This window comes from Scleropages formosus, chromosome 3 (genome assembly GCF_900964775.1).
Source record: "Scleropages formosus chromosome 3, fSclFor1.1, whole genome shotgun sequence".
Lineage (NCBI taxonomy): Eukaryota > Metazoa > Chordata > Actinopteri > Osteoglossiformes > Osteoglossidae > Scleropages > Scleropages formosus.
The window spans coordinates 20,379,121-20,397,265 of NC_041808.1; the positions used below are offsets into that span (position 1 = coordinate 20,379,121).

At 44.8% G+C, this 18,145-nt stretch overlaps 1 protein-coding gene across 1 annotated transcript in view; it reads left to right on the forward strand.

Moving 5' to 3' along the window:
- Positions 1-18,145, forward strand: part of vav3b (vav 3 guanine nucleotide exchange factor b) — a 60,543-nt gene that overhangs the window by 28,102 nt on the left and 14,296 nt on the right. The window contains exons 5-19 of the mRNA XM_029250480.1: positions 132-240; positions 457-549; positions 985-1,053; positions 1,712-1,815; positions 1,889-1,988; positions 3,407-3,502; positions 8,796-8,864; positions 10,996-11,082; positions 11,655-11,740; positions 11,858-11,990; positions 13,043-13,152; positions 14,324-14,425; positions 14,866-14,963; positions 16,680-16,702; positions 17,367-17,400. Coding sequence (XP_029106313.1) covers positions 132-240; positions 457-549; positions 985-1,053; positions 1,712-1,815; positions 1,889-1,988; positions 3,407-3,502; positions 8,796-8,864; positions 10,996-11,082; positions 11,655-11,740; positions 11,858-11,990; positions 13,043-13,152; positions 14,324-14,425; positions 14,866-14,963; positions 16,680-16,702; positions 17,367-17,400 — 1,313 coding nt within the window. The remainder of the gene's footprint in view (positions 1-131; positions 241-456; positions 550-984; positions 1,054-1,711; positions 1,816-1,888; positions 1,989-3,406; positions 3,503-8,795; positions 8,865-10,995; positions 11,083-11,654; positions 11,741-11,857; positions 11,991-13,042; positions 13,153-14,323; positions 14,426-14,865; positions 14,964-16,679; positions 16,703-17,366; positions 17,401-18,145) is intronic.

Genomic DNA, 18,145 nt, shown 5'->3' on the forward strand with positions numbered 1-18,145 from the left:
GGTCATGCGAGGATGAGCTGTATTACGTAGTCCCACGTTGCCTTTTATTATAGCTGAATGCCTGAAATACAGTAAGGGGTCAGACTGGCCGTGGCATTGAGGGCGAATGGCTGATGAACGTTTCCCCTCAGCGAGAACAGCGTGGAAGATGAAGAGGACCTGTACGACTGTGTGTACGGCGACGACGAGGGCGGGGAGGTCTACGAGGACCTGATGAAGACTGAAGTGCCGTCCCTGCCTGTACGTGGACGAGCCTCTCGGTAGAGCTCGGGTGGCGCTTTCCAACCGCAGCCTGCCGACACACTTTGATTTCTCTGCAGGACCTTTTCTCCTCCGTCGCAATTTTGCGTGAAGCACGTTTGTCGTTGGCGTTCGGTGAGATGAGACCTTTGAGGTGAACTGTATCATACAGGCGGTGTGTTGATCCTGCAGTGTGTATTTGTTGTGTGAGCGCAGAAGCAGGCTGAAACTGACATTAGGAACTGCTGCCTGACTGAAATCAAGCAGACGGAGGAGAAGTACACAGAAACTCTGGAGTCCATCGAGAAGGTGAGGCTGAGGCTCACAATTGGCCCGCGGGTGCATGACAATACATGTGATACTGTGCACATACCCTGTCTTTTAGCCCAAGCCCACTTGTAGAGCAGCACAGTAATGCACTCTGAGGACAGCTGGTAGCATAGTGGTTGGATCCACATTGCATCCAAATCTCGCAGATTTGAATCTTAACCTCCGGTTGTGGTACCCTTGAGCAAGGTACTTACTGTAAGCTGCACCCGTAAAATTACCCAGCTGTATAATGAGTAAATAATTGTAAGATGCATTGGAGTAAGGCTTCAGCTAAATGATTAAATGTAAAAATGACTTTTACTCTTAGAGTTCGTTTGCATTTCGTTTTTTACGTTAAGTTCACCAGTTTGGGAGTGATCTTGTGCTTCTCCCTGAAGAGTTTTCCTTGCTTTTTTTTTTTTTTTTTGTCTGCAGTATTTCATGAATCCACTCAGGAAATTTGTGTCTGCAGCAGAAATAGAAAAAGTGTTTGTCAACATTCCGGTAAGTGACGCCTTTGGCAGGCAAAAACTTCCTTTGGGGGGGTAACTTTTAACAGCGGTTCTCAGAAGTTGCCCACGGGGTAGTTTCACAGAAATACGCCTGGGGAAGAAGGGGTTGGACTGCAGCATCGGGAAACCTGTATATGGACCGTAGGGTGTGCTGCTCGCAACACTCATTCTGTCAAGAGTCACTTCAGCGGGTGCTTTTTGGAGGAAATTGAGTGCAAATTTTAATTTATTGAAGAATGTGCTTTGCTCCCACCCTCAGCATACTGGTTTTCACACCCACTTGCTTGCAGATTTTCAGCTGAAAGGAAAGTCTGGCTTTCATTTCTCTGTGCTGGAGCCTTCATACGTTTATGAGCCACTCGCTGAAGCAGTCGGAATTATGGCCTCCTTATTTTACCCTGTCCCCAACTGCTCGAGTGCTTATGGAGTGAGTGTGGATCCACGGGGGCTCACTACGGCGAAAGTGCAGATCGTGGTATTTCTGCCGTTCACGCCCATGAAAAAGCCCTCTGGACGACACTATGGTCTCATACTTGGGCCCAGTGTGTAGAACACACACTCCAAACAGCCGCTCGAGTCATTTAACCCCCACCTGGTTTGCACTAATAACTGAAATGACAGATTTTTTTTTTTTTTTTTTTGTATTACAGGACTTGGTCAAAATCCATAAGAGCCTAATGCAAGAGGTGCAGGACTCCATTGTGAACAAGAATGCCCAGAACATCCACGAGATCTTCATCACCTACAAACAGAGGTACGCAGCCTGCTTGCTCACACATGCAAAATGCTTTGCTCCCACACCGTACTGATTCAGCTTTCCTCTACAGGCTCCTCATTTACGGGGTTTACTGCAGCCGTGTGGAAATCGCCATTTCGGTTTTGGACTGTATCTGCAAAGAGAAGGAGGACGTTCGCCTGAAGCTAGAGGTGAGAGCCTCCAGGTGATGTTTTCATGCTGATTCATGAATGATTTTTTGTTGTATACATTGCTTTTACACATTTTGCTCATCGAAAGGAGAAAAAACGAAACCAAAATCAGAGCAATGTCAGCTTTTTCTAAACTGGGGACGTCTTTGAAACTGTGGTCAAACAGCATCCCCTCTTGATAGGGTACAGCCATTGCAGTTTGCCGTCTCTACACAGATGAGGATTTTCGCTGGTATACTAAGAGCAGGTGGCCCCTCTGTACACTGTATCACACACACATATATCGCTCCTTGTGAGCGTGTCTCGTTATGAGGGACTTAGGCCCTACAGAAACATGGTTAGACCTGCAGACCTTCATTTTAACTTGAAGCTGCAAATCACAAAAATAAGTGATTTTTGATAATATTTTTGATGTTCTTTAAAATTTACCGTTCTTACCATAAGGGGGGGGGGGGCGTGGTTGTGCAGTGGGTTGGATCGGGTCTGGGGTTCAAGTCCCACTTGGGGTGCCTTGTGACGGACTGGCGTCCAGTCCTGGGTGTGTCCCCTCCCGCCTCTGGCCTTTCGCCCTGTTATGCCGGGTTAGGCTCGGGCTCCGGCTCCCCGCGACCCCTTATGGGACAAGTGGTTTCAGATTGTGTGTGTGTGCATGTTCTTACCATTAAGGTAGTGTGTCCACAGAGTTCAGTCATAAGAAAACGATTTCTGAAGGCATGAAAAAGCACCTCCATCTGGTACCGTAAATAATAGGGACAGAAAGTTATACAGTAATGATTAAATAAGGATTAAATATGAAATGTAGTAGTTTCAAGTTGTCAACCTCCAAAGAACATCACTTTACTCTTTGCATCCAATGTCTCTCTCCATGTGTTAAAGTGTCATGTCAATTGTCCAGTATGACAGCTTTTAATAGTCTCTTGCTTATTCATCTCAAATATTGCTAAAAGTTCACTCAACACAATTGAAAGCACCTCCAGAAAAAATATGAAATGCTGATCTCAGTGCTTTTTGATCATTAAATTATCCACCATTGGTTCATCTTGGTAAAGTCGTCTGTTATTTGTTTGGGAAAAAAATATTCATATAACGTTCTTTTTCATTAAGTCGCAGAGCAGTGACCATGTGTATAATGTAAGCTTTCCATGCCATATTGGAACTCAGTAATGTAGAGTGAAAGTGAAGGCTAGACATTGCTGAAATATGATGGCGATTTGCTCCTATTTAATAATCTCTGTGGATATACACTGATGGAAACATCATTATTTAACACTCTGTCAATGATTTTTTGGGACTGCAGATTAGCAATGGTACCTGAACCAGGTGTCCTAAATGCATTCCCTTTGCTGATCTCTCAAGTATTGTGTGTGGTTTTTTTTTTTTTTTTTTTTTTTTTTTTTTTTTTCTCATCTCTATTCCAGGAGTGTTCAAAGAGAGCCAACAATGGAAGGTTCACGCTGAGGGACCTGCTGGTGGTGCCAATGCAGAGAGTCCTGAAGTACCATCTGCTTCTGCAGGTGAGCCGCTCGGAAATGGGACCGGCTCTAGCGCTACCGTGTGCTCTCATCGGTAGGAGAGCAGCTCCGTTCTAAAGTTCACTGGCTCCTTGTGCTGCCAATGTTCAAAGGGGAGAACATTTTTTCTACATTTATTTGTTTTTAGTTGCACTTTCTTAGCCATTTTCGAAAGTTGTCCGTTGCAGGGAGAACGCCACCTGCATTTCCATATCCAGCCAGTAGTGGGCAGTAAAACGTACTCAAGACGGCGCAACGGGAGTGTGGGGACTCAGGGATTCAGTCTGAGTTGCTCCCATGCAAGGTATTTTTCGTAAGTGTAAATGATCGCGATGAGGAGCCTTACACAATAATGGAATAAATGGAATAAATCAGTCAAAAATTGTAGTCTGTGGAAAGGAGGTTTCATTTTCCAAAATTTTTGCTTAGTTTTAAATGTAGTTTAAAAAAAAATCTGAAGTGTGCATCGTAGCTTTTTTTTTTTTTTTTTTTTTTTTTTTAACATAACCTGTAAATAAACTGATGGATCATGATAATGTGTACGTTAAGATTTTATTGTGTAGAGTAGATAATAAAGAAACCTGAATGTGACCAAAAACTTACAAACCCTGCAGATGCTTATGGGATGGTTAACCAGTGGGACTGGTGAGGTATAAAATATTTATTTTGATAATATAGTAGAAATATACATTTATTCTTTTACATTTAGTTTTTATTTTCAGTCATTTTAAAAGACTTTTTAAAAAAATTAAAACAAATTTTAAGGTTGTTTGATGTTGAAAAAAAATACAAGCCATAAAATGAGTTGAGTATTTTTTTTATCATTTATTAAAAAATTATTTTTTATTATCCAGAATGTTTGCAAAACCACAAAGCTTTCATTAATTCTGACTTAGTGGTCAAAATTGTTTTATGAGCAGACTTCCACTGCCAGCTGTGTTTGTAAGTTGGAGCGCCAGTATATGCACTGTCGTACACCTGTTAATAACAACTATGCAAATTACTTCTTGTTTACTTATTACCATTTTAAATAATCCGTTAAGTCAAGGGGCATTTAATAGGTGTGTGGTTCACATTATATTTTAAAAGGACTTAATAGTCCTTTCTGCTATAAGGCAACAGTTGTGCTAATGTGAAACATCCCCTTAATTAACAATAAAAAATTTGTTTCAGTGGGAAAATGGGGTTAGTATCAGAGTATATAAAATAATACAGTAAAAATGATCTAAAAACTCAAACCAGTGTTTAACTAGCAATAAAGTAGATTGAAATTAAGCAAAAAAAGACAAAAACTTAAGATGTGCGTAATGCCAGAAACACCATTTTTTGAAAGGAAAGGTGCAGTTCACAGTGGCGCTGATGTAAGCAAGGATGGGTTTCATTTCCACTCAGTCTTTGCTACGTTTGCCTGTTCTCCCTGTGTCTGCGTGGGTTTCCTCCAGGTGCTCTGGTTTCCTCCCACAGTCCACAGACATGCTGTTCAGGTTCCCCCATGGTGTGTGAGTGGCAGAGAGAGTGTGTTCCACTGATGTATGGATGAGGGACCCAGTGTAAGTAGTGTATCTAGCAGTGTAAGTTACCTTGGTGAATAAGGTGTGTGGGCTCGTAACACTATATAGAGTTCATTGGAAGTCGCTTTGGAGAATACACACACACACATTTTCAGAACCGCTCATCCCATACGGGGTCGCAAGGAACTGGAGCCTACCCAGTAACACAGGGCATAAGGCTGGAGGGGGAGGGGACACACCCAGGACGGGACGCCAGTCCATCGCAAGGCACCGCAGGCGGGACTCGAACCCCAGACCCACTAGAAAGCAGGACCGTGGTCCAACCCACTGTGCCACCGCACCCCCGCTTTCAAGAATAGTGTCTGCTAAATGAGTATTTTTGTTTGTCAGTGCTGCAGTACGGTCACTAGAGGACGCTGACATCTAGTGTTTTTCCTCTGTGGAGTTTCAGATGAAAATGTTCATTTGGGCACCTTGCGTGCGGCGCTCCCTACATCTCAGCCTTTCCAATACATTGGTTCTGTTCCCAGTCACTCAGCTGCTAATTAGTTCAATCTGTTGTTGCTGAAACACTAAAAATATATGGAATTTCTGAGCATCTCTGAGGATTTGGAGCTTTCTATACTAAATGTACAAGAATTAATTTCATGGTTCCTAGAGTTTGTAATTAATGCGTCTTTAGTTTCTGAGAATTCACTGGGTGACTGGCATTAATTGACAGTAACTGTCACGGTAAAAGGCCTGGTGCGTGATCTGCCCCTGTGGGACCCCTGGGGAGGCCAGGTGACGCAGCCCACCTGTCCCTGTCCTCCTGACGGGTGCCTTGGTGGAGGTGGTGGGGCTGTGCCCTGTGCTGTCAGAGTCAGGTTCACCCAAAGGAGCACACTGCATAAGGTGCGTATGTCCATGTGCGCAGCACTCTCTTCTAAATTGTGCTTTCATGTTTTTATTATTGAGAGTTTTTGGCGTGTATCGCATATCTAACTGCTGCTGCCTGCAGTTTTTTTCATGTTCATAAATGCACAATGCAACAGTACAAATATATATGTTCATACATATGAATTTAATATATATATATACAGTATATGTGTACATTTCCCCAAACTACAAAGGTAATTAATTTCAATGGTAAAATTTTTTATGCATTTCTGTGCTCTAAAATCGACACACATTTATGCTGAAATATCCCCAAATCCCATTAAATTGGGCAAAATTACTTAACATTATCGTAACATAACAAGACAGTTTTCCTTCATTAATTGCGCTATAATACTGTATGGTTGTCTACCTGTGTTTGTTGAGCGCTCTCGTAGTTTTTATGTATTAATTCCATATTAATTCAGACTCCAAAAGCTGAACAGTAAAAAACAAAAGAAATCAATGAAAACGATGCATTCGCATTCATCAACCAAGTTGACCTGTTCTGGATAGGATGTACGAGGGCTTTGATTTACCAAGATTACGAAAGGTGAAACCTACAAATAAGGACTGAAGGACGTTGAGAACTTAAGAGAGCATGAGCCAAAATATAACTGAGAAGATGATCGCATGGTGGTGCTGGTCTTGCACTGATCGGCTGTCGGGAAGCGTGCAAGAAAACCCAAATTTAGTTCTGTTCAAATTGAGAAATTAGTAAGTTAATGTAGATTATTAAAAAAATCCTCCAGAATGCTTGCATTTCGGAAGATGAATATGTACTGTGCTTATAATGTGTGTATATTATATATAGCGACTGTGTGTGTGGACACTCAAGTATGTGTGTGTGTGTTTGTGTGTGTGTGTGTGTGGTGGGGGTGCTTCTAGCTGGAGCATCGCTCTCGGGGAGCTGCAGGCGACATTCCTGCTCCTCAACCGCTGTGTACAGCATCGTGTGTGCAACACTGGATGGATTGGGTGTCGGGGTGGGGGGCAAAGTATGCGAGCGAGGGTGCGTGGGGGAAGATGAGGTAGGTAACATCTGTCAGGACCGATAACTTGGCACCCAGGAGTGGCTGTCACGCCCCCCCCCACCCCCCTCGCAGCGAGCCCATTCCTGCAGGCCCACACCTACCCTGACTGTAATCCATCAGTGCAGCCTCGGCTCTCGGGGGCCCGATATCCAGTGCTTTGCTCTCCGTGGCTCTCTCTTTGAGTCCTGCTTTCTGAGGCCATCTATCTGGGGCGTTGCCTTCTGGGACCTGCTATCTGAGGTCTGCTGACCTGGGCCCGTCATTGTGTGTGGTCTCATGGAGGAAGACGCGGCTGCGGCCTCTCTACGTCACAGAGGCCCAGGACTTCAGCTCAAGTGCTACTGGGAAATAAAAACGGGGGCAGGACTTTCCAACAACGGCCTTCGTTTGCACAGAACACATTACATTTACATTTACGTTTATTTATTTAGCAGATGCTTTTCTCCAAAACAGCGTCAAGGTCATCGGCGCGCGCTGAAAAAACTATTACTGTTAATAGTGTGTAGAACATGTGACAGGTAAAGTATCATTAACACCTGAGTTGCCCTGCTGTCTCACAGTGCCTGGGTGGTGCGAGAGGACATGGGTTCGATCCCCATTCAGTCTGTGTGAAGTTTGCATGTTCTTCCTGTGTCTGCGTGGGTTTCCTCCGGTTGCTCTGGTTTCCTCCCACAGTCTAAAGACATGCTGTTCAGGTTCCCTCATAGTGTGTGAGTGACACAGAGAGAGTGTGTTCCGCTGATGTATGGATGAGTGACCCGTAGTGTATCTAGCAGTGTGAGTCACCATGGTGAATAAGGTGTGAGGGCTGGTAACACCACATAGAGTTCATTGGAAGTCGCTTTGGAGAAAAGTGTCTGCTAAATAAATGTAAATGAGTTGCTGAAAACAATATAAATACCTTTCTTCATTTAGCCTCTTCAGTGGTGTGGCATTTTAAAAACGTGATTGTACCGAGCTTCCCTATGTAACAATCGTGTGTCTCGTAGATCAGAGCGTCCACCCCATGTCCAGCTGTATTAAACTGTATGGCAATGGGGGATTTTTTTTTTGTCTTTGTTTCTAGTGGAGAATTTGTGTTTTTTTTTCCAGTGCCTTTTGGTTTTTCTTGCATAATAAAGTTTACAGGGTCAGTGTTGGAGTAATAAACTATGAATGCAGAAAGACTACCCTTTCTTCCCTTTACTTGTATTACTTTACGGGGAGACCCAGAATGTCTTGAGGACATATCTTGTAGCACCCTGTGCTTAAAAATGTGGGTGGGGGTGGGGAGGATGATTTATCCACGGTGTGTCAAGGACTCACACGGTCACCTTCTTCATCCTTGCAGCGAATCCTAAATGATTTGTTTACGGAAACACAGTTGCCAGGAGACCTTTGCTGCTATATATATATATATACACATTATATACACACACGCACACCTTCCCCCAACACGCACACACACCCCTGGATACACTCACAGGCTTATGTGAGCTTTGCCCACGTTCTATTTTTCGAGTGCGTGTTGAACTTTGTAATTGTTTCTCTTTTGTTAATTTGCCCTATTGGCTTTGTTTGATTTCTCGACAGAAGCGGGCCAGACAAATGTATGCGCGCGCGATAATTAAAGCAGATCCGGCACCGGGCAAGCGGAGCAGCCAATTTGCTTTGTGCCGAAGAGCAGCGGCCGCTCCCCGTCGTGCCGTCTGCACGACTTTGTTACCCCAGACGCGGCGGCCGCTTTGTTCGCCACTTTGCCGCTAATTAGCTGTTGTAAACAAAAAAAAAAAAAAGAGAAAGCCACTGGCGGCCAAGGAGATACCCACTCTCTCTCCTCTTGTTCTCATCACACAGGAGCTGGTGAAACACACTCACGATGCAATTGACAAGAGCAATTTGCGGATGGCACTCGACGCCATGAAAGTAAGTGCCGTACCTGTCTTCAGTGAACCGAACGGGCCTGCTCTCCTCTCTTGATGAATTCTTACCTTCTGTGAGCCAGCGTGGTAAAGCAATTACGCCAAGGAGCGACGCTCGAGTGTGTGGGCCTGTTTGTCTCTGGATATTCAATAATAAATGCAGTTATCCCCTGTTATCCGCTCCCGATTTGTTCCTGAAAATAGACCGAATATTGAAAAACTGGGTAACTAAAAACTTATTCCTTTATTTCTAATTGGGAAAAATTTGATTTGTTTCAAGCCCGTTCGTAGTTCACCACGAAATTACACTAAATCGTTCTCATTATCGTAAGCAAAAAGTTCTGTAACGCATTATAATGGAATAAATAAATTAAGAACTTTTCTATAAAATAAATAAAAGAATAAGGATTTCCTAAGGTATACTTACCTGGACTGGCTACCTGGGATGTGACATTTAAATATACACACACGCTTGCTGAAACCACTCGTCCCAAGCTGGGTCACGGCAAGCCGGAGCCTAAACCGGCAACACGGGGTGCAATGCTGAGGGGGGAGGGGACACACCCAGGACGGGATGCCGGTCCGTCACCAGGCACCCCAAGCGGAACTCGAACCCCAGACCCACTAGAGAGCAGGACCTGGCCAAACCTGCTGCACCACCGCATCCCCTATTTAAATGTATTAATCATTAAAAAAAATTAAAGCACAATGGTGCAGAACAGAGGATGCAGACAAACGTGTGACTATTCAAGCAAGACCACAGCTGAAAGTGCGGGTACGAGGTTCCCGCAATGCAGTGCGTCTCACAGCTTCTCTCATATAGCCGCTTGACACGGTTTTCAAATACAGTCTCACTTTATTGTGCTGAAGTGAATTCTGAGGACGCGCAGATAGGATAAATGATAATCCAGACCAATTAACGATGAATGGCATTAATAACTGGGAACCATATACATAGAAAACCAGACATGGGGAGACCAAGCGACGGAGGACGAGTGCGTAACAATTTTGCAACGGGACTGGATGGTACCAGTCTCGCCGCACGGCTGTCTTACAGGTCTTGCAGCCCCTTGTTCTAATTTTTCCTCCTAGCATTAACAGAGATTCCTTACTGAAAGGTGTTGAGGTGTGATTAAAGTAGCATTCGGTGGGGCATCGCAGGGTAAAACTCTCTCATCATTGAAGCGAATCATTTGGAGAGGAAGCACAAATTATGCAGAAACTTGGGTATTACTTAGGTGCAATTATCCACTTAACACTGATTGAGGTATCAGGCTGTTGCGGTTAACTTCCTAAAATTATTCCTGCGCTGCACTCGAAGCCTGATCAGAAAATATACTTTAGTCGCATCTGCGGAGTGGAAATTGGCTTGCCTTCGGCGATGGGCAGAAATAACAGCGGGACGTCTTCCCACGTGGTCAGAGAGGCTGCAGCGCAGATCAGGTCAAGAGGCCTGAAATTTGTGTCATCCTCAAACTCATTTGCACACATGAGTGTAAAGAAATCATGAACATCATGTGACCTGTACAGATGTTGACCCCGAAAGGTGCTCTAAAGTCTGACACAAATATAGGCTGAAAAGGCACTTTCAGAGCTTACGTTGCTGTTATTTTCATTAGTTCGCATGTAGGTGACACGTCTGTCCGAAGTGTCTTACAGTGCTAAATAGCCTACAGTGCCTTGAACTCCCTGTGTGTATTTTAAACATTTATGCAGCAGGGCAGAATAACACACATACTCACATACAAACATTTTGGGCTTCTTGGAGTCAGCGGTTCACCTGAAAGACATCTTTTGACTTGGGGTGGGGGCAACTGGATAAAACTGTGGGATATGAGATTTCATTGTAATGTTTTAAAATTTTTGGGGGTGCGGTGGGTTTGACCGGGTCCTGCTCCCTGGTGGGTCTGGAGTTCGAGTCCCGCTCGGGGTGCCTTGCGATGGACTGGCGTCCCGCCCTGGGTGCGTCCCCTCCTGCCTCACGCCCCGTGTTGCCGGGTTAGGCTTCGGCTCCCCGCGACCCGGAATGGGACAAGCGGTTTCAGAAAATGTGCTTGTGTTTGTTTTTAAATTTCATCTGCTTCATTGAAGTTAAAATGGGGAAAAAAAAAAAAACCTTTCCCTGTGGTTTTTAGGATCTGGCACAATATGTGAATGAAGTGAAGAGAGACACGGAGACCTTGCGAGAAATAGAGCAGTACCAGAGCTCCATAGAGAACCTGGTGAGCTTGACTTGGCCATCTGATCAAATAGAGACTACTTATCATGGCACATTGTTTCCTGCGATAGGCCAGGGGTAACTAATTTATGTTGTCTATATAATGCAACTCAAAGACAAAATTTAGCACGTGTAGTAAAAGGGGTTCTTCTGGTCACAGCACACAAGGCCAGAAAACATTTAGCGTTGCCCCTCTGCTTAGAATTTGATTGTTGTTCCTACACTACTGCATTTAGCACTTGTTTTTCTTGTATTTATATTGACAGTTACACATCATAATAGATACCATAAATTTACATTTCTTTAAGGTAGCATACAGTGATCATTAAGTAGAATTTAGCTGAAACCTTTATCCAAGGTGACTCAGAGTGTTAGGTATGTAACAGAACACACACCTGCGCACAATATGAGGATCAAGTCTACGCCTGATTGCACAGTTCAGCGTTATTATTTATATTTATTTCTTGCATTCCTAGTGTTGGTTGCTGCTCGAATGCCTTGATTGAATCACTGCTGTGGGTCACTTCTTCTGTTGTGTCTTGGAGTTTGAAAGGTGACCCATTTGCATGTGTGCAGAACCAGCCGCTGGTGAGTTACGGCAGACCCAAGGGCGACGGCGAGGTGCGGGTGGCCACAGTTGACAAACGCGCCAAACAGGACCGGTGAGATTGCTGTTGCGAACACAAGCACGAAAGGATCTCGTTTGTTTTCCGTCTGGCGGTCACATGGCAGACGGGGCCAGCAGAGAGCCAGGGCTTCACCTGTCTCTGTCGCTGCAGGCACATCTTCCTCTTCGACGTGGCAGTGATTGTCTGCAAGAGGCGGGGAGACAACTACGAGATGAAGGAGGTGATCGATCTGAACTATTTCAAAATCACCAACAACCCGACGACAGACAGAGAAAACAGAAAGGTTTGCCAGCGCACCCCGTTGCCACTAATGATCCTACGTGTTTATTTCTCTCGACACATGCAAGCAAGCATAATTGTAGCGAAAACAAAACTTGCACGATCAGTCGGTAGCGAAAAAGTTTGTACCGTTCTCATTATGCAAAAATGCAATTATGCAAAGTTTTAAAAAAAAAAAAAAAAAAAAAAAAAAACCCAGTTAGTGAGACTGCATAGATGTCTATTTATAGCATGGGGCTTAGATAAAATCCCTGTTAATTTTTTGCAACCAGCATAATGTCCCAGCAGTACCAAAGCTGTCAATCAGTCTCTCTGCAGAATTTATTTATTTATTTTTTTTCAAAAATATGACCTTTTGAAAGCTTTTATTCAATGCACGGCAAGCGTGTGCCAGAGATTTTACCCAATGACACCCAGACTCCTCTTTTTACAGCCCACATTCCTTGTTGGCCAGTGCTGCCTTGTCGGATGCTGCTTTTTCCTCTAGGAAATGAGTTTCTTTTCAGAATCTCCTCAATGCCGACATCTCCTGAGAGAGGTGTCTTTGAGCAGCTGGCTCGGGACATGCTGTTTCACAAAGGAGACCTTGGCAAAACAGACACCCACTGGCCTATCCATTTGATGTGCCCCGCGGCCCCTCCGCCTCCCCCTCCCACGTGCGCTCTCCCCACCGATCCTCAGATGTGCTGAGATCTGACTGCTTCTCTGTACACTTTTCCAACCAGCAGAGACAACAGATGGATGCTGATGGAAAACATAAACATTAGTACTCTTTCGGCGGCATGATGTCACAAATGGCAACTAGTTTTGGATCAGTATAGATCAGAAAAAAAGAGGAAAAAGAAAGCTTTTATGCAAATGGTTACGGGAGTCTGGAGTAAACTGTCTATTCGTGGAGTCTAGGCACAGTCCGTAGATTCATACAAGTGTGAAGAAACTCTGCCAGCGCTTACTAATTAACTATCCAAACAAGCAAGATGGGCGCAACAATTTTTTCCTTCTTACTAATTTTTAATTTCTGGGATGCGCTCCTGCTGTGTGTACGTGCTTTTGCAGTGGTCGTATGGGTTCTACCTCACACACCAGCAGGGACACAGTGGCTTTGAGTTCTTCTTCAAGACCAAGGAGATGAAGAAGAAGTGGCTGGAGCGCTTTGGCATGGCCATGTGAGTGTCTTTCCTTGCCCCACACACAGTCTGTGACAACAGCCAGTTGCTGAATTCAGTGCCTGTCGGTCTGTTTTGGACACATCCTTTGGTTGCACACAAACGCAGACACACATACATAGTGATAGTGACTCTGTTGGCATCCTGGACTCTCCCCTGGACTCACGTCACACATGTTTACTTACTTACTTACAAGCTCATTATAGCGGGTAGCATTGGAGCCTCACTGCACCTGGGCTTAGAGTTTGGATGTAGGTTTGAATCTGGCATACTCGGTGCTCTGGTTTCCTCCCACGGTCCAAAGCCGAGTATCGGGTCAGCTGGTGAGTCTAAATTGCCTATAGTGTGTGTGAATCAGTTACATTTCTCTGCTGTGTATGAATGACTGTATTGAGTTCAGTATATATAGCCCCGTAAATCTTCTTGAATAAAGGTGTCACATAAATAAAGGTAATTATATAATATCAATTACTGTATGGTACTCTAGGGGCAAAAATACATTTTAATATCACACAAAGGGGGGCCTATATGTGTGCAAGGATTGTGAGGGGCAGATAGAGTGAGGCTGGCACCCTTAGGTCAGTGTTTCGGGAAACTGCCTGCATTCCTCAAGTCTTCCTTTGGGGAATCCTAAACCAACCAACCAATGTCTACAACCGCTTGTTTGGTCAAACCCACCGTGCCACCGTGTCCCCGGAATCCTAAACAACACTTATTTATTTGACACTTTAAAATAATCATCTTTGCTAGGATTTATCCATTTATGCATTGGGGTATTCATACAGTGCCAATTCAGGTTGAGTACATTGATCAAGGGCTCTACAGTAGAAGGTGGGAGGACAACCCTGAACCTTTAAATTGCAAGATGACAGCTCTAATCACTACACCACCTGCTGCTGTTGGCGTGTTGCCGCTATTTCGGTTACATTATATTCCAAAAGTGCAATAGGAGGTTAGGAGTTTTGGCACAGAATTTGTGTCGAGATGGACAGGAGCTCGCCCTCAGCAAATGCGAGTGAATCAATAACGGGAACTTGCTTTGCTTGCCGCTGCACAGGATGGGGGGAACTCAGAACCTTACGCACATAATCCCTCCTCCAGGCTTCTGGGTCTAAAGACAGCGCAACTGTTTCTGCACACTCGTTCACCTGGGCTTCTCTCTCCTACGCAGGTCCAACATCCGACCAGAGGAGGCCAACAGCAACTGGCACGAGTTCAAGATGCATACTTTTGATGAGATCGCATCCTGCAGTTCCTGCCGCATGCTCCTCCGGTGAGGGGGCTTCAATGGCTGAGGGGAATGGGGGTGTCTGAGAGAGTGTCTCAGGCAATGGAGGTTGGGAAGTGTGCCTGCCTGACTTGAAAAGAACTGTTAAAAAGCAAAAAAAGAAAAATCGCCACATATCCATTTTGGGTAAGAGAGTTTTTCTAAGTACGCTTTGTTTCGTGCGATACCCAAAATTGGGCAGGTGCAAAACCGGATGAGACGTGTGAAATGTAAAATGTTCTTCTCCTGCGGACAATCAAACACACAAAAAATTAATGTCGAGTCTTGCGGTACCATGGGCCTCAGGCTATGTCAATTCATGATTTGAGCCTCGAGTCTTAAGCTAGGCTGGATACCAGATCGCTCTGTCCTGCGAGAGGGTTTGTTAATGGTAGGTAGACTCAACCCCCTGACAGTCACATCTGTGTCCCCTCTCCCTGACCCAGAGGGATCTTCAACCAGGGCTACCTGTGCTCCAAGTGTGGGGTTGGGGCCCACAAAGAGTGCCTGGGGCGCTTCGGCAACTGCGGCAAGACCAGTCCAGGTGAGTAGACGGTCGACTGCAAGCCGTGTGGCTGCCGCTTGCTTTCATTTGTCTCCGACCTCATACCATGACCACGTTGCACTCGCTGGGGTGAAGTGCTGTACCCATAACCAGGTTGCAGTCGCAGATCTCACAAAAGGACATTGCTATCCAATGTGTGTTAGCTACTCAGCCTATCTTCACTGGGTGTCCAGATGTGTAACTGGGAATTGGTGTACCTTGTAGGGAAGGGTGTGTTAAGTAAGGCAATTATCATATACTTCCTTCGCAGCAGGAGGAACAAACACAAGGATTAATAACTGAAATGCATGTCATGGTGATGTGTGGGCCAGGAGAAGACATCTATGACATGCCGATGAAGTGCCAAGATGCCAGGCATGGGGGGAGGGGTGTCTGCTGGCAGCATGTGTCTGTTTTGTCTTGTTGTTTCCTAGAAGTGTAACTCTCCTCTTCCCAACAAAGAACAGGTTGAGGTACTGAACATGTGACAGTTGAGCAAATGTGTAATGCTCAGAGCTTATTTAGCGTTAATGAGAAATTTTACAGGTTTTCAGTTAGAAAAAAACCATGCAATGGTTTTGACAGTTTTGGACAAAATGCACAGATGCAGAATGGGTTGTGTCTTGGTGTTTGGGACCAAGCACAGCTGCCTTTCTCTGAGTGAATTGGTTGTTAAACTGTACATATGGTGGGATAGTGGTGTGAGCTGCTGCTTTTTTACTCCAATGGGGAGGGGGCATGGGGGCACGGTGGTGCAGCGGGCTTGGCCGGGTCCCGCTTTCTGCCGGGCCTGGGGTTCGAGTCCTGCTTGGGTTGCCTTGTGACGGACTGGCGTCCCGTCCTGGGTGTGTCCCCTCCCCCTCCAGCCTTGTGCCCTGTGTTGCCAGGTTAGAATCCAACTCGCTGTGACCCTACTTGGGACAAGCGGCTTCAGACAGCTTGTGTGTGTGTGTGTGTGTGTGTGTGTGTGTGTGTGTGTGTGTGTGTAAAACCCTAAAAATTGCTCCAGTAAAGTTCACCCAGCTGTAAAAATGGACAAATAATTGTAAGTAGCTCAATATTGTATGTCATTCTGGAGAAAAGTATCAGCTGAATATGTAAATGCACATTATTCACCATATCAATGTGTTTCAAGTGCTTTTAGGGGGTCTCACTGGTATACTTCTCACTCAGTCTTGGCTCAGGTGGTCTGGTCTGCATGACTCATTGTTCAGATGTACTGTTTGGACACACTGCCACAGATCTGTAGAGCTGCTTCTGACCCAAAGCGCTGAGCCAACTGAGCTGTCCAAAAAGCTTGCGTGAAACCAGCTGGCTTTGTGTGGTATCCCTACTGGGACGGGGACGACGTGGTACGAGCCTTGTGCGGGACGTGCGGCTCCACACCATGCAGGGATTAAGAGCTTTTTGGGCGTTCCAGAGAAAGCGTGTGTTTACTCAGCCGCTGCTCTATCTCATTCCGTGTCCCTTCCTCGCCATCGCTGCGGAATGTATGAGAGCTGCCAGAAACTTCTGGACAGGTATGCCACTGTACAGAACAGTAGGGGTGGGGCAGGTTGTAGTCCTCCCCTTGGGGGTGGCTTACTCTAGGCTTCCTCCAGGTAGCTCCTGTGCCATATGAGCCAGGTAGAGCAGCGCATGAGCGCACGCTACTGTGACGTACTAGTACGCTGGTTGATTCCGCACTCAACATGCCTGTCTTTAAACTTCTTTCAGATTCCAGCACACCCAAACCTCCGGTAAGAAGGGCTTCTTTTTTTTCTCTGAAAAAAAATTACCACTGAGGGAGGCTGCAGGGGATGCCTGTGCTCTCACCTGCTCAAGCCTTTTCCTGATCCATTCTAAATGAAGTGCCGTTTTCAGTTTTGAAGAAAGCTGCAAGTTGGAATCAGTAACACGGCTGTTTTCGGACTCCCTTCAGCTATTTTTTAAATTGAAGTTTGTAAATGACCTTTGTGCCAAAGGGAAAAATTAGGCTCATTGCAAAGCATCTGCAGAAAAGAAATATGCATGCATTCCTAATGTACAATTTGGTTTGCAAGTTTTCCCTATTTATTTCGTGGTGTTTTTCATTCCATGTCACATATGAGAGACCCAGTTTATTTTTCTGTGTTTTCGGTGCTTAATGACACATGTATGCAATTGTATTAAAAAATATGGAAACCCGCAAAGGTTTTTAATACTGGATTAGCTATGAAAACATACTTCATCTTCTGTTTGAAAGCTACAGCCATCGTAAAAATCACGCAATGTTGCCCGTGATATCATTCAGTAACTTCTTATAATGTCATGCAATAATACGTATATTGATTATTACGAAAATAAAGATTTCTTAAAATACAAGAAAACAGTTAGGATTAACTCACTGTATAATGCGCAGATGATGTTTTTCTTGTTTTACAGAGAGGTATTGCCTTCAACAGACAGTTGGACTCTGGTAAGTGCCACTTGTATTTGTACTCATTCAAGAATCGATGAATTTAAGCATATTTCATCTCAATCGCTGTTCTGCGTGACTTCTTACACCGAAATGCTGTTTGATCGCTAGCTCTCAGATTAATACATTTATCTGTACAGCCATCCATGGTACGCTTACTGAAGTGAGCGTCCTGGTTTACAGCAATCATTTGCTTGCAAAATGGATTTTTGAACTGAAGCTGAATGGCTGCTGTTTGTTTTTCAATTAAGGTGTGGAGAACACCCCTTACTTCTCCATGTCACTGCGCCGTTCTTTCGTTCCTCTCTCTGCTTGCGTGGTTTGTATGTTTGTGTGTGTTTGTGTGTGTGAGTGCATTGGAGGGGGGCTGGCAAAAGTTTCAGCCTGACTGCTCTCACTTGGTTATAATGTACTGAAAGCTGCAGGGCAGGTAGCTGAGTGCAGTAGCTCATCATAATCATCATATGTCACACTAAAGAAGGCTGGCTTAACCGCTTACCACTGTCTGTCTCTGTGTTACAAGATGCCTACAGATAGTATGAAGAACAAAAAAAGCATAGTTTATTTTTCTGTGCTCCAGAAAGTCTTTTAACCCCACACTGGAGACTCTTAATTCTAGACTGGCCACCAGTGTAAGTTCTGAATGAGAATTTCTCTACTACAACTTTTAGCGCTGACCTCTTACTGATATTAACTTGTGTGCTGGTTGACGGTGGCTTCTCCAGCGTCGCATCTCAATGTGGAG